General features: G+C 45.2%; 4 protein-coding genes across 5 annotated transcripts; 1 reads left to right on the top strand and 3 right to left on the bottom strand.

Annotated features, from left to right (window-relative positions):
- The first annotated feature begins 567 nt into the window (after positions 1 to 567).
- Positions 568 to 2,624, top strand: Atg6 (Beclin-1-like Atg6). Of its 2 annotated transcripts, none has more exons than XM_076378537.1 (5): positions 568 to 779; positions 1,119 to 1,279; positions 1,337 to 1,749; positions 1,823 to 2,311; positions 2,386 to 2,624. In XM_076378537.1, the coding sequence occupies exons 1-5, from the start codon at positions 668 to 670 to the stop codon at positions 2,501 to 2,503; spliced, it is 1,293 nt and encodes a 430-aa protein (XP_076234652.1). In that variant the 5' UTR covers positions 568 to 667; the 3' UTR covers positions 2,504 to 2,624. The 2 variants fall into 2 exon arrangements, with proteins under 2 accessions (XP_076234652.1, XP_076234653.1); XM_076378538.1 differs by having other exon boundaries at positions 675 to 783.
- LOC143179350 (uridine diphosphate glucose pyrophosphatase NUDT14) lies at positions 2,597 to 3,792 on the bottom strand. The gene is made up of 3 exons (XM_076378539.1): positions 3,273 to 3,792; positions 3,011 to 3,084; positions 2,597 to 2,837 (listed from the first exon to the last, which is right to left on the bottom strand). Exons 1-3 carry the CDS (start codon positions 3,713 to 3,715, stop codon positions 2,680 to 2,682), a joined length of 675 nt encoding a protein of 224 aa, XP_076234654.1. The 5' UTR covers positions 3,716 to 3,792; the 3' UTR covers positions 2,597 to 2,679.
- A 433-nt stretch (positions 3,793 to 4,225) lies between these two features.
- LOC143179576 (uncharacterized) lies at positions 4,226 to 7,171 on the bottom strand. The gene has a single exon (XM_076378871.1). It carries the CDS (start codon positions 7,169 to 7,171, stop codon positions 4,226 to 4,228), a length of 2,946 nt encoding a protein of 981 aa, XP_076234986.1.
- A 36-nt stretch (positions 7,172 to 7,207) lies between these two features.
- LOC143179577 (uncharacterized) lies at positions 7,208 to 12,202 on the bottom strand. The gene is made up of 4 exons (XM_076378872.1): positions 12,165 to 12,202; positions 7,459 to 8,201; positions 7,306 to 7,320; positions 7,208 to 7,254 (listed from the first exon to the last, which is right to left on the bottom strand). Exons 2-4 carry the CDS (start codon positions 8,195 to 8,197, stop codon positions 7,208 to 7,210), a joined length of 801 nt encoding a protein of 266 aa, XP_076234987.1. The 5' UTR covers positions 8,198 to 8,201; positions 12,165 to 12,202.
- Between the last annotated feature and the right edge of the window lie 8,680 nt (positions 12,203 to 20,882).

Here is a 20,882-nt window from a genome sequence, read left to right on the forward strand (position 1 = left end):
CTGAAAATAATTTATTAAAGGACATTTGTTAATTCGAGAGTTTTAATAATTACGAAAACAAAAGTTTCAGGATCATTATGAATCCTATTATGACTTCTTTTGTCATTTGACTTCCTGTATATACCTTATCAATTTGTTATTAACTTATCAGGACACCCTGGATGGAATTTCACGTCGGCGTCATAATTTTAATTCGTATCATTCATAGCGCTGCACTCTGCAGAAGTTTTGCTAGATACCGATAGATGGCACAGATAAATTCTGTGTGAAGTATAGTGAACGTTGGCTATTGTGATACGGCATATCGTTAATAAAATATGTAGTAGTAATAAAATATATACTAAGGAGGTTTGCTTTGTACATACGTACTGTATAACTTAGTTCTTTTTCGTGGTTACAGCGCAATAAATTTTTTAATAGAAAGAGATTCAAACATATGAACTAGACATAGGGTATGTTCGGATATTGCTGATAGTGCTGTGAAAGTTGTGTTACGTCCATAAAACTTACACGAGTATGAATACGCATTTGACGCCTTCTTGCGGAACATAGTAAAAACAGAATCAGCTGACTGTCTTCCAAGCGTCAAATGCGTATTTATAAATAACGTGGCCTACGCGTACATACATCGCGAGCTGAAGTTAATCTTCAGTAACGAGACGTCAAAATGGTAGATATGAAAAGTACTGTGAGCTTTGCGTGTCAGCGATGTTTGCAACCTTTAAGGCTAGATCCGAGTTTTTCTCATCTTGGAGAACATACGCTAGCAGAACTTTCACGTAGGTAATTTCTATTTCGAACTGATATGATTTTGAACAAAGTTTAACGTCTTCCTTTTTCGTTTCTCTGAGAATTGTGATAACATCTTACGTTCTTATTACTTGAAAAGAAATGGAACCGCACAATAATAGCTGCTTTTGTTTTAAATATACATGATATTTTTTAAATATGATATTTCCTACTTGTTGTTCAAAGTTGTTCATTCAATATATGTATATGTATATATTTTTCTCTATTACAAATGGTTATTGCATCAAAACACTACTAAATATTACAGAAAAAATTATAGTATAAACTTTTTTAAATGTAAATGATATTAATAAATTATTCTGTATTAGTCCCTATCCAACAACAAGTGGTAGGAGAGATTGAGCCCCAAAGTGGAAGCATAGAACATTTAGTTCCACCCTTTAGACTAACTGAATCTGCAAACGGAACTAATGGATTCATGTTAGTTGGGGATTCTGGAGAAACAGAAAGTCTCAGTCACCATTTAAAGGTATATCCAGATCCCATTCAACCTGTTGCAACAAATAATTGTGAAACTTTTTTTAAGGTACGAGCAACATTATTTGATATTCTCAGCAGTAGCAGCTCTGCTGATCATCCACTCTGTGATGAATGCACGGATAGTCTCCTAATGCTAATGGATCAGCAGTTAAGAATGACAGAAGGAGAATGGTCAGATTACAATGAATATTTAAAAAAATTAGAAATAGAACAACAACAACAGGGTAATGAGGATATAGAAATGGAGACACTCACAAAAGAACTTCAGGATGTTAAGGCAGAAGAAGAGAGAATGATAAGTGAATTGGAGGCATTAAGGAAAGAAAAAATTGCAACTAGGAATGCAATAGCTGAACAAGAAAGGGAAAGGGAAAGATTACAAAGTGAAGAGGAAAGGTATTGGAAAGAATATTCAAAACATAAAAGAGATCTTATATTAGCAGAAGATGAATACCGTAGGTAATTATGACATGTTATTGCATTTGATCTGTCTTGTATAGTTCATTGTCAATAATATTATTGATTTGTTTAGTCTGGAGTGCCAACTAGCCTATGCAGCATCTCAACTAGCAAGACTGAAGAAAACAAATGTTTTTAATGCCACATTTCATATCTGGCACTCAGGACATTTTGGAACTATAAATTCATTCCGTTTAGGTAGATTGCCAAGTGCACCAGTTGATTGGAGCGAAATAAATGCTGCTTGGGGACAGACTACCTTACTGCTGACAGCTCTTGCTCGAAAAATGAATCTCACATTTAAACGTTTTCGTTTAGTGCCATTTGGTAATCACAGTTATATTGAAGCTTTAGACCAACACAAGGAACTTCCTCTGTATGGAAGTGGAGGATTCAAATTTTTATGGGACACAAAGTTTGATGCAGCAATGGTAGCGTTTCTTGACTGCCTACAACAGTTCAAAGAACAGGTGGAAAAGGGAGGCAGTGGTTTTTGCCTTCCTTACAGAATGGATCGCGGCAAAATAGAAGATTCTGCTACAGGCAATTCTTATTCTATCAAGTATTGTCATTCATATACATTTTTAATATTTTCAATCAAAACTATTATTTAATTTATTCTGTGTTTTTTTTTAGAATTCAATTTAATTCAGAGGAACAATGGACCAAGGCACTAAAATTCTTGTTAACTAACTTAAAATGGGGTCTTGCATGGGTCAGTTCTCAATTCACCAAAGATGAGGCTGAGCATTAACAAACTATAGTTTTATCTCAAATCATTCAGTCTCAATCGTACATCTCTCACACCCATTTATGTATATACACGTTATTTGTAAATAAACTCAGATAAAGGATAATCTTTTTTATTCAATATTTGATCAGTAATACTGAACAAGTTTTGAACAACCTTAAAAGTGGTTCAAGTTTATGTTAACAACAATATTCAGGTTTATTAGCTAGAAACCAGGTCACACCATACACTAAAGATGGAGGACTTTGTACTTCCTCAGAATAGATGTACTTTTTTATTTCTGGGATGCTGAGTTCCACCACTTCGATCAGTTCCCCTTCAGAGGCAGCACCCCCTCCTTTAATTTGATGTATTATTCAAATTTAAGGAAGAGAAATATGGATCCTTTTCTCCAAATATTTTATTCAACATTTTAGACTTATTTAATTCACCCACCATTGACTATTTTTCTTATATAATATATCATTTCAAAAATATATCAAACGAAATCACAATTAAGCACAAGCTTACCAGGATGTGTATGCATCTCGTCTGTGACTTCCACATAGAAGAGTGTGTGCTTGTAGACGGAAGTAGAAACGTATCTAAAATAAATGAAGAAAAAAAAACCCACTTTTAATCATTTACGTAGCATGACATGCAAATACAAAAATAAAACGACGCGTGCATGCATACATCATTGCGACAACTTGACGCGCGGGCACAAGGCTACGAGCATGTTGATATTTTGTTTACTTTCTTTCAGCAGAATGAGGTACTGTCATTCACAAACCTGAAAGTGACAATGGTTTTAAAGGCCTCCGGAGGTGCTTCGTATCCACACTCTTCAATTAATTCATCCCTCGCGATTTCCTCGATCGATTTATCCTTGTCCACGATACCGGCGCAAAGTTCCAAGGTTAAACCCAGCGACGGTGGGTATTGCTCCAGGTCAACAGTTCCAAATTTCTCCGGAACAAATGTGTAGAAGAAAGCTGGACGGAATTGCCTGACAAACACGAGCTTTTTCCTGCTCGTGTTGAAGACAATTATACTCACGCTGTCGTGTGCCCTTACAACATCCCATATCTTCTGTTCGCCATCTTGTTGATAATGGATACGAACAGGCCTGATCCACGGAGAGTCAACCGGACATTCTGCCACACGAAATTCTTTCACATCGAGTATTTTCTGCCGAATATTCTCATTTTGGTTCTGTTGCGCGTTAACATCCATTCTGTACGTGTCAGTGCAAACTCAAAACTCGATTTGATTATTTAACTCCAGTCGATAATCGCGTTGACTATCGCGCGTCGAGGCCACCTGAAGATGGCGCGATTAATACCGAAAGTGAACGCGCAGACTCGAATGTTCGTAAGACCGTTACAAATCATTGCGTTATCTATCAGGTAATCACTACGATCTTTCTTCAAACAGAAATCACATTTACTATTGGTAACATTTCTGTGTTCTCATTTCCTGTGATATTTCTTGTGAGTCAAGCTACTGAAATGACATCATATTTGTAGATTTTCATCTCCGTTATTCATTCTGTTCTGATGTACATAGGGTTAGAGTTTAAAAGTTCCAATTACTGTATGGGACCGATTATTGTACTTTCAATACGTTGAAAAGTACGAACAAATGGAATAATACCATTTAATTTAATCAAAATTAGAAAAGTTAATCTTAATGAGCACAGTAATTGGTACATTTATCCTATAGTGTATGAACCTCCTTTTTCTATCAACATTTCTTCTGTTTCTCGACCTTCTTCTCGGGCTTCTGAACCTTTTCAGCCTTCTTTTCTGGTTCACTTCTGTCTCTTCTACCCTTTCTGTCTTTCTTCGCAGGTTCCGCCTTCATTGCATCCAGAATCTGTTGCTGACGAACCTGCGTGTCGACATGGACAACGTCAGGCTTCTTTCGGTATCTGGAGACCGCCGCTGGAGGAGAGAACTCGATTTCCATGTCGGACGCCGTCGAACTGCTTGCCTCAGAAGCGTCATCTTTATTCTTTACGATCTTGAATTGCAGCGGTTTCATGGGTTCCGATAGACGAGGCTCGTCAGTCGTCTCTGCTCGGATCGGGTACATCGTCACGTAGTAAGTACCATCCTTTCTATGAATGTGCAAGGTCGGTGGGGCATCTCCGCCTTCCTCTTCGCCCTCCATCTTCGACTGTGTCTTCTTCATGGATGCATAGCGCATAGCTTTGTCGCCTCGTCTCTTCGTCGGGGTCCTCGATCGCGAGGGTGCCGATCTTGCTCGTTCTATCACTGTTCTCCCTGTCTTTCCAGGTCTATCAGGCAATTTGGATCCTGACGACTCGTCCACAGCTGCCATGGAGTTCTCCTTCGCTTCTTGCAGCATCTCGTAGAGGTAGCGACCTATGGCACCTGGCCTCCAACCGATCCGCGGCTTCAGATTGCCCGCCGTGCTCACGGTGTTCCATAGCCAACCCATGTTCGCAGGCACCCTCATAGGTATGTCGATACAGTTCTTGTGTCCGTAGTATATCCCAGGATACGAGTCGCCGACAAAATAAACGTATCGCATTACTTGTCTGCTGACTGGGATCGCGGGTTTTGCACTTGAGCTGCGATCACCTCCTGGCCCTGGTTTTCCGAGCCTGTCCTTTCCACCAACTTTTCCGAACTTTGAATCACCCTGTGGACGCGGGGAACCACCTCGGGTGCTTGATGCATTGCGCGAACTTCTGCTCTTGCCTCTGTTCTTCTTTTCCTTTGATCGTTTCCTCTTAGGACCATCACCTCGAGTTTTTGAAGACAGTTGAGTTGCACTCTGAGTCGTGCTGGTGTTATCAATAGGCTTCTTCCGTTTAGATTTGCACTTGGGCTCGCCACAAGGACCCATATCAGTATCAGTCAGCGCGGAAACCGTAGCGTCGAGTTCTTTCTGTTTATCACTTTTGTCGTCCTTCTTGTCTTCCTTCTTTCTGTGTCTCGTGTGCGCTACTGAGCCTGCTTCTGGTAGAACAGGTATAGCTTCGCGCACGATTCCTAAACGAGGTGGCACAGAGTATGGCAAAGACATGGGTGCAGAGTGGACATCGTCGAACCCTTTGCTGCAGGGTGCAGTGCATGGCGGGGCTGGTGGCGGTCCAGTTAGAGTCGAATGCGCCCCAGGTCCTGCTTTCTTCTTTTCCTCTTGAGGTTTCTGGGGCACGTAGTCCTTGTCAATATCCCTGCCAAAGTAGGGGCTTTCAGAGGGGTCCATTAACCCGAGACCTGGCAGACCTGGCACTTTGCCAATGGAATCGACGAACTCCTGCGCTTCCTTGAAAGCTCGGATCAAGCAATCTATCCCCATGCACGGTTTCTTCGAGCACTTAGCTGCACCCTTGTTCCACGACGACATGTCTCTGCCAGGGCAGGAGCATCCAGGCTGCGGTCCTGTGGACACCACTCGAGGCTTGCAAGCATCCAATATAGCCCCTATTTCCCTCTCCTTCGATGGCGTTTTGCGAAACGGTATGGGTACCTTGCCAGCGGTACAGCTACAGCTGGATTTCTTCTCCTCTCCTCCTCCACCCTCTAACCGAGTTTCTATGCTGTTTCTGTCGTCGTACCAAGGGTAGTCTGTGTCGTAGTCGGTCCATTTGTACCCGACGGGGTCCAAGTAAATTTGCTCGATGTCCCCGCCGCCTCTCAATCTGGGCGAGCCACAGCACGGCGAGCATTGCTTCAGAGCAAACATTGTGGACAGAAAATCCTTGACGCAGTAGGTATTAGCCGCAGCGTCATCGACTGTTCTGTTCTCAGTAGCCAGTACCTCTGGATTTCTCAGTTTCATGCAGCAACTGCGCTGGCAACCGGAACGACATTCCATGGGATGCGTCGATCGATCGGTTGGCAAACAGGAGCAAGTTGGCTCATCCGGGTAAGCCCTGTAAACCATTTCCCTGAATTTAGGATCATTGAGCTGTTCAGCTGTGGTCAAACGTTTGAAAGCAGCAGGGTCCTCTATCGTAACACGTGGCGGAGAGGCTGGTCGTTTTAGCAAAGGGGTCCCATCCTTCGAATCCTCCCCGTTCGTGCTCGCGGTTTTCTGTAGACATAGAAATTTCCTGAGCGGTGAATCCTCGATGACGAAGGACTTATCCTTCAAAGAAAACTGTTTGATGATCGAGCTTCCAAAACAAGATAATCGCAGGACGACGGATATAGTAGCAGGCACTTTGCCGTTCGGATTGATCAGCTCAAAGGTCCCCTTTACTATGCACGGCGTGGATAATCCGTCATTTTCGTTTTGTGCCGAGGACACGTGCTGGGACATGCACTCAGGCAAAGACATCTTCGCTGTACCGAGAAGAACTCCATTTTTATTCACGGAGGAGCTGGATTCTTTTTGATACACTTCTATGAATAAAGGTGTGCACCCGATAGCCTTGATCAGGTTGCTCGGCGTTTTAGCAAACAAACAGGATTTACCAAATTTAAGATCGTTCAAATTTTCTGCCGATTCACGACCCTCTGTACAAACAACTGGATTACTATTGGAAACACTTATTTCGAACTGTGGTAAATCAGAAAAATTGATGAGGACAACCAGATCCTCGACGTTCACTGACGATGTTACTTCAGGAGTCAGATTCACTTTATCGATGAATATCTCGAGCATATAGAGGTGCTCCCCTTTGGACGTCGAGGTTTTCTTTTTTAAGGCCATCCTAGGTTGTCTGCAGTTTTGACGATACACAAGAATTTAACAAAAAGAACGCAAATTTACAAGGGATTTAGAGATACGTCTGGCTGAAGCGCGCCATTAATTTTGTGGTCGTTTTACGGCCAATTTAATGTAACCTAACCGCGACAACGCTTCCAATCGATTAATTTTATGTATAATGTAATGTTGCCATGGTGACGTCACGGTCGAGCAACGATGGATTTTGTATCGGGTGATCTCGCAAACAGTCCTCCAGCTATTTCACTTTTTCCCCTTTTTCCCCTTTTTACCCTTTCCTTTCTTTTCTTTCCCTTTCTTTCCTTTTCCTCCTTTGCCTAGTAATTTGCTTTCATCTATCCCTTTCAACTCGTTTAACGTTGTTCGATCCGGATACTCAGAGACATCTTTATCAAGTCCATCAGGCCGATAACTAAGTGGTATAATCCTTCTGACACAATACTCTCGTTCCAGGTCCTCGTTCCTGAACGTGAAGAACGTGGGGTTTAACTCGTAATGGGTCATGATCGACCTGCCAAAGCACACCAGCCTCAGCTCCATATCCAGCGTCCCCGAAGGATTCTCACCAGGGTCTAGCAAGTTGTATTTACCCTTGACGACGAAAGGCTCTGGCAGATTATCCGCGTCGTTCTGGGACATCGCCACTTGATCACACAGGCAGCCAGGTAAGTCTATCTGTGCTTCTGCAGTAGGATAGGTATCTCCAAATCGGAACACACCGACCTTTAACTCCGTGGACTGCAACTTTCTAACAAGATCCTTCGGTTGCATGACGAATAGACAACTTCTGCCTATCATGAAGTACAGAGTGCCATCCTCTTCTGGGGGAGGAGGTTTCAAGGAATAAAAGTCATGTCGCGTGATCTCGAACACGGGGAAGTCGAGGAACTTGAGTTTAACTTCGACTGGGTAATCGCCAATGTCTTTGATCTTGTTCTGCGTTAGAGTCAGCTTGTGGACCAACATCTCCACCATGTAGATTCGCTCGTCGCGACCACCGAAACAGGACATGTCGAGAGGGGGAGGTGTTGGAAAAGGGTTGGGCTAGATATGGTGATTAGTAGGGAGTTTTTGTCACGGTGGGACGGGATGGTTGGTACAAAGAATTTTTGAAGGTTCACGTCGCGAATGGAAAGTGACAGATGGCACGTGACAGTCGAATTGCGAGCGAATTGAATGTATGGACGTCTTTAGATGGATTTCGAGTGGAAACTTTTTGTCAATGTTCCACTTTTCTCTCGTTCATTTTCTCCGTTTCTACAGTTAGCTATTGAAGTTAATACATTGATATATCTTCCACGATAATTCCTCGAAAGAAAAATTTAAACACAGGCCGCGACGACTGCGGTGCTTCCGTGTCTATAGATATCCCATCATCAATTCACGGATAAAAATCGTGGACGTACAGTCACGTACATCCCATTTACCATACGCCACTCCGAAGCGTCTCTAATTCTATTGGCAGTTATTACTTAGCTCCCACAGTGGTATATACTTAATCCCGCGGCGCGAAACAGCCTGCTAGAACCGTTACGAAAATCTGAAGGAAAGCCCCCCTCACAAATCCGTCCCTTTTCTGCTATTCGCAAAGGTCCCGCTAGTTGCGACCAATCATTTCCTCCTGAAACACAATACTGACCTAAAGTCGACTATATCTACCTTTCCCTTCACCTTTAAGTTAAATACAGCTTGATTCTCTTTTAAAAGTCATAGCTCCGAATTTTATTCTTACATATAGAATTAAAAATACTTTCTTCACTGACACTTCAGATCTCTCTGAAGGCTTCCATTCCTAGTTTAGAAATCAGAAGTCTCTTTAGCGCTCGCGAGATATTTGGCAAACTTTCTGGCTTCGTCGCTGGCAGGAGCAGTCGTTTGGAAACGGACCCGTGAAACAGCGACCTTGGAACGGTTCGTCCCATTCCGTGGACGCGGTTTCTGGCCGACTGTGGTCACCGAAAGCGGCCGACAGGGCAACCTGGGCACCCGAACACCGAGGGCCCAAGTATGCGCTAATTGGTACGGGCGCGCGCACGCACACACGCTCGGGTCCTAAATAAAGAAGGGGACGGGCAGGGGCAGCGAGTCGGTGAGTCGAATGAGCGGTGAAGGGAGAGAGAAGAGATATCGTGGACGTCGTGGCCTCTGGTTCGGCCGGACGCTGGAAGCCGACCAGGCAGAAGTAAAATTCCGGGACCGGGCGACACGGCGGCTCGTTAAAATGCTTCTGGGGGTTTCGGGCGCGGGACGCTCCAGGTAATTGGCGATTAGCGATTAAAACGAACAGACGTCTTTTTCTCTCTTCCCTCTGGGCCCTTTCCTCCTCCCTCTTCCGTCGCCCTGGCCGCCGCCTGCGCGCGGACAAAGTAACGTTCGTATAAAACGCTTTTATCGGCCTGTCCTAGAGAGGGCCCTCTCGATTGGCCGATTTTATCGTCCTGCCTGGTAACGATGACACTCGTCCGAAAAGGGGCCCGTTTTGAGCGTTCTTTTCCCCAACGTCGAGGGCCACGAGTGAGAATGGCGTCCTTAATCGTGCGACTTGAGGCAGCGACGATCACTTTCTGGCGACGAGATTGGGAGCCGTTTCTTGCCGACCTGCCATGGGAATCCGAGCGCCTCGGGGGCCACACGAACGAATCCTCGACCAGCATCCGGATCACCGGAAATAAATACCGAACCGGTGGACACTAATTCGATCGTATTTGGTCCTGTAAGTAGTGCTGTTAATCCGGGAACCGTGTCCCTGGGAACCTCTTGTTGCTTTTAATTACGCTTTACGGCCAGGCTTATTAATTTTTATATTACCGACGGGGACGGTAAAATTTTTATGGTTGTCGATGGAAATTTTAATTGCTAACGAGCAATCGTTTTCTTTTATTGAGGGAACACGTGTACTGGATGTCCTACTTAATGCTACCGTCTTGCTACACCATTTTTTATCGTGTTGGCTTTTTTCGGTGAACTCGTTAGGGTCACCGAAGCCAATTTTCGTCTGTTAACGTGTCTCGAGTCTGCTCGCTCATTGATTATACGGTTAATTATTTCTTTGATTTGCACAGACCCAATGCATTACTTGGCCTGGTACGTCAAAAAATGAATAACTAAAAAATAATCACAGGAAGCATAAAGGGTCCAAAGGTTGACTTGAATTGTACATATTTTTTTCAAACAATGGCACCGTTTTAAACACTTTTTTCTTAATTTATATTTGCATATCAATTTAAATATAAAGTTCATCGTTCTGCAAGCGTATTCCAGAAATATGGTCGAATATCTATTCTTTTACGAAAGAAGGAATAGCAAATAGCAATTCAAGTATACAGACTTGCATTGAACTATCTTCGCTAAGACTGATAAAGAAATTACACAAGCTCTGTGTCCTCGATATAATAACTTCCGTTAAATTGTGAATGAAGCCGACCACGCACATGCCCGCCATTTACCCAAACGATCCTCCTAGGATCTCTTTGTTCGCCAGCCTCAGTATCGGCGATCAGAATTATATAGTGAAAACAGCGGAGAGCCAAATTAAATGCTCACTTAACGATCCGACCATTGTGATTTGCAATTTTTACCACGGTAGCGAACCCGTGGCTCGACGAGGTTAATTTGCCTTCCCGCCAATAACCGTTATTTCTGTATTGCTCGAAAGTGGTTACCCTTGTCCCGAGACCCAGTCTCGCGTTTAGGCTAATCCAAGGTGGTCTACACGTCGAAAGCCACAGCGGTTATCCTGATCGTCGATTCCTGACCCAAATATTCGCGGTCGGGGTCCATTTTATTTGCACAGAGGACATCAGGCACCGAGAGATCTCGGGTGAAACCTCGATCGTGCTCCACACGATCCCACGACGTTATTTCCTGCACCTCCTTGTTTCCAGTGGTTCATCCGCCTGGGTACAGTCGGCTCCTACGTACTTGTTACAGCAGCTGGCTACTCAGGAATACAGTTCTGAGTTCATCCGCAATTTGAATAATTCTCTCCTAAGGAACGGTTTCTCATCTCGAATTCGCCTAACGTCCGACGTTTTTGTTGCACCGGGGAGGCCTCGCTCGGCTACTTATCCACGGAATGCGAGTGCCGCCGCTGCAGCACGCTACTTTGTAAATGCTCCATTCCCACGGGGGGAAAAGTCTACGAAACGGTCCGTGCGTCGGATCGTTCCGTTTCTATTCTTCGACTTGCGCCTCCATTCATAGTCTCTCTCTTAAGATAAGCGAACCTGTTCCCTCCGTTGGATCGACAGTCGTAATGCGTCGCCGAATTGAACATAAGAAATACGTCAGATGTTGCCCTCTATGGGTGTTCCTCGGGAACGAACAGCGAGAGGAAAATGACAGCGAAAGAAAAGCGGCTATCAGCGGACGGGATCTGTTTCGTAATCGAAATCGTGTGCAGGCACGACGAGGGGATCGCGTGGTCCCTGGGCATCGGTGCACTCGGTCATCGAGGAGCCGGGATCACGAGATGGGGGATCGTCCCCCCTCCGACTCTCGGATTTTCGATGATCTAGATCTGAGTAGCACCAGGAAGCCGGGGCCGAAGGCAAAATTACCGGTGCCAGTGGAAGGAGGCCTCGTTCGCTCGGCTCGGGAGAGGTCAGAGGGCGATAGCGGTACCTTCTTCAGCGGAGGAAGCCTCATCCTCCTCGTTCTACCACCTAGCGCGATAGTGTGCACTGCACGCTTCGATACAAACGTTCTGAGCATGCTCGCGAGCCGCACACACGCTACCCGTGCCCGAACACACGAACCTGTTCGTAGACCATAGGGGAAAAGTGGTCGTGTAAAGGAGGCGAGCGTTCGTGCAACGAATGCCGAAGGATGGCCAGCGGCGGACCAACTGTGCACCGACAACGACCGACACTGGGGAACGGTGGGCAAGGGGAGCCTCGGACATGGAGGAATCAAGCGGGAGGATATTAGAAGGCACTCTCCCGCGGCGCTAGACGAAATTTGTCAAGCAACCGGCTGATCCCAATTTGTTCTGCTGCGTGTCTTTACCACGGTGAAAGAGCCGTAGGTGGTTCCTCCGATCCTTTCGCTGGACGATGAGTGGACGGCTGCTAGCCATTGAGACTACCAACGACCTTATTAGGCTATTAAAAGATTCGGGATTAATGGTTCTGGCTTTCTGCCTTTCCTATGCGTTCGGGGGGATCGGTGCGAGGAAAGGGTATGCAAATACGATGCTAATAGATTTGGAGGAAGTAGATAGTATTATGATACATTAATATTTAATTATAAATTAGGTATATACGATCGGGAATCACTTAGTCATTTTGACTGAAATTATGCTACATGTCAGTACGTGATTTTTAAGGAGGATTCTTTAGTGATATACCAGAATTTTTAGCGAGTCATTATCATAATCACAGTTGATCCATTTGCCATATCTTCTTGAGTAGATTCGAAAAATTGAAAATTTGAGTAACTGATAATTTAAATATTTGAATATTTGAATATTCAAAAATTTGAATTTGTTCCTCTCCACATTATTCCTCAGAGAATATCAGACTCCACCCACCATAATTGTCTAATTAATCGGCGTTCACCTGCCTCTGTTTGCGTCGCAGCAACCGCAATTACCTGTAAAAATAACGTTAACTGGAGATATAACGTTACAGGACGATAATGTAATGTTATTTCAATTTGCATGGTCGCAGGCAATCGCGTTCCCAGAACCAATTTAGCCGCGTTGTATCGGACAGGACACGGTCTACGATCGCAAGAAGATAGCATTGCAGATGATTATCAGCCAGCGTGATTTCTGCCTCGCAGGAAACCGTAAGTGCGCGGCCTGTGCTTAATGCGCGTCAGATGGCAGCCACAAATTAGCAGTCTATTATTTGCCGCTTGACACCGTGTTAACCATCATAAATGTATCCGTTACGATTCCTTGCGCAACGAGGCATTGTGTGATAATATTTTGACGAAAAATGAGGGAAAGGCAGGGGGAGAGGGTTCCGTGTCTTGTCATTCTCTTACGATCGTACAGCAAAACAGGGGCATGACAGGCAAAGGGAGTTTCCTCATCAAGGCACAGCCAGCGAGATAATGTTGCCAGATTCTTTCATTCAGTTGCGCCACAAATTAACAGAATTAATGACCGACGCCATGACTCGCGACGACAACGGCGGAACGAGGGACGATGGTAATTGCGTTAGACGTTTATTTTATAGCGGTCTTTCGTGATGGTTAACCCGGATAATCGTTTTCGTCGGGACAGCTCGAGAAGAGCTTATCGCCGAAATGAACGGGGCAGTTTTCATCTCAAGGTCAATTCGTTCGGCTCGCCTCTCAAGGTGAACACTGTGCCCGTCCGTGCAGGTGAACGAACTCCGACGTTCATCCCGAACAACTTTTGTCGTTTGATTAATCTCTTCCATTCGGAGGATCTTGCGAAAGTTTGTCAAGAGGAGGCGGGCCGATTGATAAAGTTTCTTGCGATAGGAACGACGAGTAACTGTTACGCGCAAAGAAAGGTGAATGAGAAATATTTGCATTTCTTTCGGCCCTCCCTCGATACCACAGATCCTTTTTATTGATCCAATTGATTCCTGGAAGTTGACCGTAACGATCTCCAGCAGTCTCCTCGCGCTCTTTCTGACTCGATCGAGAATCGCCATCGTAGAAAATCTTCTGAGAGCGATATGCGAACGGAAGAAGATTCAGGTTTATAATAAGTTCACTCTTCCAGGCTTTCCTCCTCGAAAAGCTAAAGACTTCCGCCGAAGAGCGTGGCAGCAGAGTTCCACGCGTAAATACAACATCTTGAAAATTATGCGACTACAAGAGCGCTTCAGAGCGAGCGTGTATGCACGTGCAGTTCGCGTTTAAATCGTGTTGCCTATCGGAAAAGATCGTTACCAGGAACCATAAGAGCCGGCACGTCGGCACGAGACACGGCGGGATGAATCTTCAAGAGAACCGGGTTAGCAACGACCGTTCTGAAGCGCAGCTCGCGGATCCCGAGACGAGAGGCAGTTTGCCGGGAGAAAACGGCCGAGCACCCACTTCTAGAACCTCTAAAACACTTTAAAGGGGAATGAAACTAGTCGTAAGGGGATATAGACTATCGTTGCTGCGCAACCACAAGGTGCAAGTCTTGGAAGTGGCTCGCCTGGCCTCAGCCGGGAGTATCTTATCCATTAGACTATTATTTAGACAATGTCTTGGAGAATGCTGCCCGAACACCGCAGAGCCTGTAACTTCGACGTCGGAGAAACTTGTAATTTGCAAATTACCGTGGTGCCCTTGGGCTGCACGAAATTAATACAAGGCGTTTTGTGTTAATCCACACCAACCCTGGGGAGTATAATATTAGGAGTATAGAAAGGAGTTTCAAGTGTAAATTGAGGGGTATCGAAGAGGACGTAACACTTGCTTAACCTTCTCAGGAACGAATTTATTAAACGTCAAAAATTGGGATGAGATATCTCATTTCTCAAATCATTTTGGATCATTTGACGAAACTCTCCTTCGATTTCCAACACGTTCCACAGATGTTACAGTTAGAGTCGGCTGCCTATCAGAAAAATAGTATCGTACTGCACAGAAGCATGGATTCCTGTCTTCGACTCGCGGTAAGGTAATTACAGCTCCGACGTAACGTACAGCTCCGACAGTCGGTAGCCAACGTCCAAGAAATTCGCGTAATTCCGTGCGTTCAGCGATGAACGCACGATTAAATTCCAGTTGCTAAATAGAAGTAGAACGCGGGTTGATCGCAGTCGGATGGAAATTAAGTGGCTGGCTGGGTAGGTGATTCTGCCGCGGAACGAGCGAGTCTCTTTCTCTCGAACCAGTACACGTTCCCGCATGATTAAGCTCTTCCGATCGCGGAGCTCGTGATCCACGAGAGCGACTCTCGATATACATACGCTCGCCTCGAAAATCAGGGCAGGCTCTTCTTCGCGGGAACTCTGCGCCGACAGAGAATCCTCACGTTCGCCACACGTTCCCAGGACTGTCTCTTCGTCGCGATCGCGACTAATATCTCCGGTGAACTCGAATCCATCCGGGTCCAAAGTATGAGATGCACCCATCGACCCACTCGAATCATCGGGAACTCCCCCCTCGGTCACTGTTCCGACTTAACGAGAGTGACTAAGAATAGACGACAGGGATCCCGAGACAGCCGGACGAGAAGCGAGGCAGAGAGGAGAGCGAGTGGGCAAAGGGAGCCGAGTTAGGTAAAGCACAAAGGTAAGAGAAGGGAGGTAAAAATGTTTGGAGGAGAAAAAGAAGAGGAGGAGGCGAGGGAGATGGTGGCCGAGAGGGAGAGGAGGGGTAGAGGAGGAGGGAGTGGACCACGTTGAGGTCGCGACCCGTAGCCCGCAGGCCCCAGTGAAAGGCCCAACGGCGATCCGCATCCGCGGGGCCTCGAGCGACCGAGACGGGCTAACTCGCGCGCGAACGAGCGGAACCGAGACGGACAGGCAGCCCTGCCGAGGCACCGTGAGCCGTTTCTTAAGATCGCGTTCTTCTTAGCGAGCCCACTGCCATTATGGCGCACTTAAAGTGGCAATCGTGTGGAAGGCAGCACCGCCGCGCAATAGCCACGAGTTGCGCAACCTTCGGTGACCCCACCCTGCCAAAGCCCACCGTGAATCCGCGACCCAAAGTGCTCTACTGGTCCATGGCTAATTGCGATGTAGCGACGACGATGGGAACGTTTCTATTTCAGCCCTCTTATACTTTCAATCTTACATTCTGAGGTATTCTCTAAGCTGATCCAATGCTTGTCTGAGGTCTCTGTTCACTACCATCTTTATCACGCGCTGAGTCCACTTTTAAGTCAAGCAAAAACCTGTAGTGAAGATATTCTTCTTAATTTCTTATCCTGTCCAACAGGAGCAAGTTGCCTCAGCTGCTGTCTGAGTTCAACCACGACTTCCTCGCAGTTCCAGTTCAGTTCCCCGTCGGTTTTGAACTCTGCAACGCTGAGGTAGAAGCAACGTTGTAGCATTGCCGAGTCTGCGGCGTTGCGCAAGCAGAAGCAGGCGATCAGTTAATCCTTTTTCTCGATGTAGAAGACAGAAATTACTTCCAATATGATCCCAGAAAGCGGCGATTATTCGACTACGTTAGAGAAGGTATCCTTTACACTGAGTTACCCTACGAGCTCGCTCTCGGTGGCTGTGGGTCTCGACAACCACGGATACAGCTTTGATCGAACGATAATTGGATAGATTACGCGGAACCTCCTCCAACCCCGATAGCATCGCGTTTATGCGCCCGTTTTCTGTGTTACACAGCCCCACGGCCCTCCGCAGTCGTGTAGTAGACTACAATACGTCCACGGGTCTCTGTGTTTGCAAACACACTACGCAGATTGCATGAGAGCTTTCACTGTGCCTGTGACGCTTGAAACCCGTGGCGAATGATCGCGATGGCTTTTTGACTTCTGACAGTTACTGCTGTTTTTGACACTCGATCATAGTCGAAGATTGCTAAGCGAATAGTTGTTTTTGAAGAAAAACTTGCTACCGGTAGCTGAACGTACTTGAACATGAGCATGATACTTAATTTCAAAGTTTCTTCTTATTACAATTTTTAGGGCAGATCTCTGTATTCATTCCAGTTACTGTTTGAGTAATTGCTAAATTGTCTTTATTTATTCACTTGGTATTAGTGGCTGCTGAGGGTAGATACCCTTAACAGACATTTAGATTCCTGAGAAAGCTGTGGAGACTTGTACCTCCTTGCCACACTCATTAAGATTTCTCCAGATTGTCTCACTTTTCGTATTACCTCTTTAGCTATCCCAGTGATCTTGGAAGCTATACTAATTTAGATATCTGATATAAACCATCCTCTAATATCACATAACTTGAAGGTATTTCCAAGGAATTCAAGACCCTCCCTTTCCTTGTCATCGAGGAATAAATCTTTCAGCAATGTGATAGGCGACGATTACAGCCCAGGCGAGATTCATGGCATGTCATAGCTATGGGAGGAACTCCGAAAATCGTTGGAAAAATGCAGGGTGGGGAAGGTATGCGAAGAATGCAGTTAAAAACGGCGGGGAACGAGGCAACCCGCGCGAAATGGTAATTCTAATAGCGATAAGGAAGCAGAGCCGCTCGGTTGCATTCGACTTGGCGGGTCGTGAAAACGCGAAGGAGGAGTAGGAGGAGGCGCGATCACGCGATCGCATAAAATTTCAGGCGCCGCATCCTACGATTTAGACGCGGCCGTTTGCGGCAACGACCATGGATAGATCCTTCATGAAACTCTAGATCCTTAACGCCCCTATTTCGCGAGCGAACGAATCTCCCTGATAAACGCCGTTCCAGTCGGTTCTTCGCGCGGGGAAATATACTGGAAACGGCCCCGATCAGATCAAGGTGGACTTACGTAATCGAAAACAGGCTGATCGTTTGAATATCCGTTTCCAATGTTTCCATGCATCAGGTAATAAAATTAAAGCGGCGTGAATTCGATCATGCGGACAAATGAATGCGAGCAAAAACGCTAGATCGCGATGAAAAAGCAAGGGATTGTTTACGTTTGAGAGTTAATAGCGATAATATAGAGTGTCGGTTCGGGAGAGCACAAATTGATCAATTTTTATGTGTCAGATTGAAGACAAGCGTTTCTCGGTTTAATTATATGTTGTCGAGAGTGTATCGAGTCGATCATGCTGTGTATGACAGTGATAATTACTGGCTATACGATGTTTGACGGGTCTTGCCTATTTCAGAACCCTAGTCTGCTACTGGTGTTTTTGACTTGATTCTAACTATGGTGAGTTAGAAGCAGATACTATTTAATAACTGGTTTTTATTAATTAGTGATGCTAATCTGTCTTATTAGCCACAAATATATTTCAAAAGTATTCAAACAGGTATTGAAACTTCGCATAGAAGTGTCTGATTATAGGAAATGCAAAAAATTGTATACTTGAGTTCTTGAAAATTTAAAATTCAAAAATTCAAAAATTCAAAATTTAAAAAATTTAAAAATTCAAAAATTTAAAAATTCAAAAATTCAAAAATTCAAAAATTTTAAAAATTGCAATTATTATCGAACACTTCTTTAATACTTTGACACCATTATGCGAAAGAGCCAATGCAGTCTTCACAAATCCATCTTTCCTGAAAACATCTTTTCGGTTCCCGACCAATACACTTATACGACTTTTATTCGAAGAATTTCTCAACACAGTGTCGACAGACCGCCGCGAAATCGCGTAAAGTGGAACGATCGATGTTTCGCTGTGGCGAAGCTCGCGGAGAAGGGAGCAGACGAAAAAGCGATAAGAGCCACCACTATTCTAGGTACGGCTACGCGCAGAGGCAGCCCACTGACTGTGGGAAAACGATTGACTCTGACAAAAGAAACACGGGAGATTCGATAAAAAGCGTTAAATTTCTGATTAGACGCGGATTCGCGCATGCCCTTGCTTGCGGCTGATTCTTTTTTGTATCGGAATCCCAATCTTCGTCTCGTTGCTCAGACCATTTTTGAGGGAGCTAGAAGTGATCGCCAAAGTGTGACGATTGTTCAGTATCTTCAATTTAAAACAACAAAACTTCATTTCCAATATCCTAAAATTATGTATGATAACCCATCCGTATGTAACGTTTAATGTGTTCTAAGAATACACTATTGCAGAAGATTACCCACGTACCAAGGAATTCAAACCTTGTTCTCAACAAAAAACAAGATATCTTTAAACATTTTCTTCGGATCATTGACTACTGACGTGTTAGCATAGTCGTCCATTCAGGGCTCCCTTCATTTATAACCCCATAGGTTCGTTAATTCGAACCTCTATTCTGAAGAGCCCAGCAGTCGGAGCAAGCACTGAAGCCATATATCAATTTTTTCGAAGTAGCCAGGTATATGTAGCCCATTAGTGCATCTACCGGTGCATGATCGAGTCGCGCGAGTATGTGTCGCGATTTCAGCGAGGCCGCGAGCCACGGAACTGCAATTTCCTGTTCCCATTAGTCGACGTCGTGTCCCCGCGTTACGCGTTTCGTTAGAGTACGAATAAATGGACGTTTCGAGCGAGTTAACGCGGGCTTTCGCGATAAACGCCGCGATAAAGTGCTCGCGGTGGGCGTGCGAGTCCCACTGCGAGCCAAAGGCGCTCCGTCCCGCCGCGGTTTCGTTCGCAGCGCGTAAAATATCGTACCTCGCGGAAGCATGAGTTGGTGAACAAGGAGGGGATCTTAAGACAGCGCCATGTTCGTATTAAGTATGCATAAGCGAGCGGAATGTAATAGGAGCAAATTGGAGACACTTTTCCGCCTTTCTTTCACGCTCGGTTGACTGAAAGTGGCTTTAAATAAGAGGACGCGGAATACTCGAAACGCCATAGCTTCATCCTCCGACTCCTGTGATTGCTATTTAGTGGCTCGTAATGAAAGACCAAGATCGTGGGGAAGTCAGTAGCAAAGGAATAATTAATCGACACTGAAATATAGGAAATGAACTTGCCCGACTCCATGGCTCATTAAGTGCAGAGGTATGCTGTCTAACTGTTCCATGCTCTTTCAGAAATTCTTTATCTCTCGAAGCCTCTTCCTAGTTTCCACCTTGTAGATTCGACACCGTAGGATTGGCAGTAGGTGTCCCCTTGTCTCCTATTGTGCGTAGGCACAAGGCAAGATTGCTTCGCCCCTCTACTTATATAATATCCCAGGGATACGCAAGAAGTCGTCTGAGAAACGAAAAGTCATCGTTCACACGAGAAGACCAGAGGTCTCGTGTAGACTCGCTTCACATTTGCGGTTTCGAGCATGGACTTGCTCTAATATCATAGTTTCACGGTAGATTCGGGCGACGTATTTTTACGCGGGAGTAAAAACGCTTTAAGCTTCGGACGTTTATCGCACGTGCTTGCTGTAGGTAGCCAAGGTGAGAACAGTCGGTAGGTCGAGGGGGAAAAAAGACGGAGCAAGTAGTCCGTGGCACGTAGCGTGAGCCAAACGCGTGACAAATTCATCGTGTCACGCCGTCTCACGTGCTTCGGACGATCGTGGACCACCTTCGGGACGATATAACGCAATGGCGCGTCGCGTCGGCCTGCCACAGACGCTGATATAATTTAAACCTAGAAGAAACGCAGCTATTAAGGCGCCATTAACGACTCTGACCATGCGTGACTCCCCTTGGAGTTTGGCTTTCGAAGTTTCGCCCTAGCTGGGCCTAGGTCACCTACAGTCTAGGTCCTCAGACTTTCATTAACTTTCGCTTCGATCCGCAGATGGATCGATTTGGGTCCAGGATTCCCTGTAAGGCAATTTGCATATACAGTTTGACTGTTTGGTTCTAGTCCAGATCTACTTACTTTGGGTATTCGTGCGAAATATATATCTAGAATTTGTCAAAGTGCTAATACTATTAAAAATCGAAAGTGCTGCTTTAAAAAGTAAATGCATATCTTTAGTGCTTCAGTAAGTCTTGACAAATTCCTTGTAAATTAAACGAAACTCATATGAGCTTGAAATATAGATCTCACGACCATTTCAATCTTCTCCGCTGTCCCATTTATCTACAATTAGTAAATCGTTACCAAGTGGCCTCCAATCTTATCTGTCTCTGACATCGTCCAGCGTGTCACCCATCGATCAATCGATCTCCCATCGGATCTGGATTCAAGAGATAGGAGTCCAGACTCCAGACTCGATTGATCCCATTCCGAATTCTGTGTCCCTCAGCAGAGACAACCTTGGGT

The sequence above is a fragment of the Calliopsis andreniformis genome, chromosome 5, assembly GCF_051401765.1.
Source record: "Calliopsis andreniformis isolate RMS-2024a chromosome 5, iyCalAndr_principal, whole genome shotgun sequence".
Taxonomy (NCBI): domain Eukaryota; kingdom Metazoa; phylum Arthropoda; class Insecta; order Hymenoptera; family Andrenidae; genus Calliopsis; species Calliopsis andreniformis.

Coding starts and splice junctions, on each gene's coding strand:
- Atg6 (XM_076378537.1), top strand. CDS start 668: ATGGTAGATATGAAAAGTACTGTGAGCTTTGCGTGTCAGCGATGTTTG. Junction 1,280..1,336: donor GTCTCAGTCACCATTTAAAG/GTATATCCAGAT, acceptor ACTTTTTTTAAG/GTACGAGCAACATTATTTGA. Junction 2,312..2,385: donor GGCAATTCTTATTCTATCAA/GTATTGTCATTC, acceptor GTTTTTTTTTAG/AATTCAATTTAATTCAGAGG.
- LOC143179350 (XM_076378539.1), bottom strand. CDS start 3,715: ATGGATGTTAACGCGCAACAGAACCAAAATGAGAATATTCGGCAGAAA. Junction 3,085..3,272: donor AAAACCATTGTCACTTTCAG/GTTTGTGAATGA, acceptor CATTTATTTTAG/ATACGTTTCTACTTCCGTCT. Junction 2,838..3,010: donor CGAGATGCATACACATCCTG/GTAAGCTTGTGC, acceptor ATCAAATTAAAG/GAGGGGGTGCTGCCTCTGAA.
- LOC143179576 (XM_076378871.1), bottom strand. CDS start 7,171: ATGGCCTTAAAAAAGAAAACCTCGACGTCCAAAGGGGAGCACCTCTAT.
- LOC143179577 (XM_076378872.1), bottom strand. CDS start 8,197: ATGTCCTGTTTCGGTGGTCGCGACGAGCGAATCTACATGGTGGAGATG.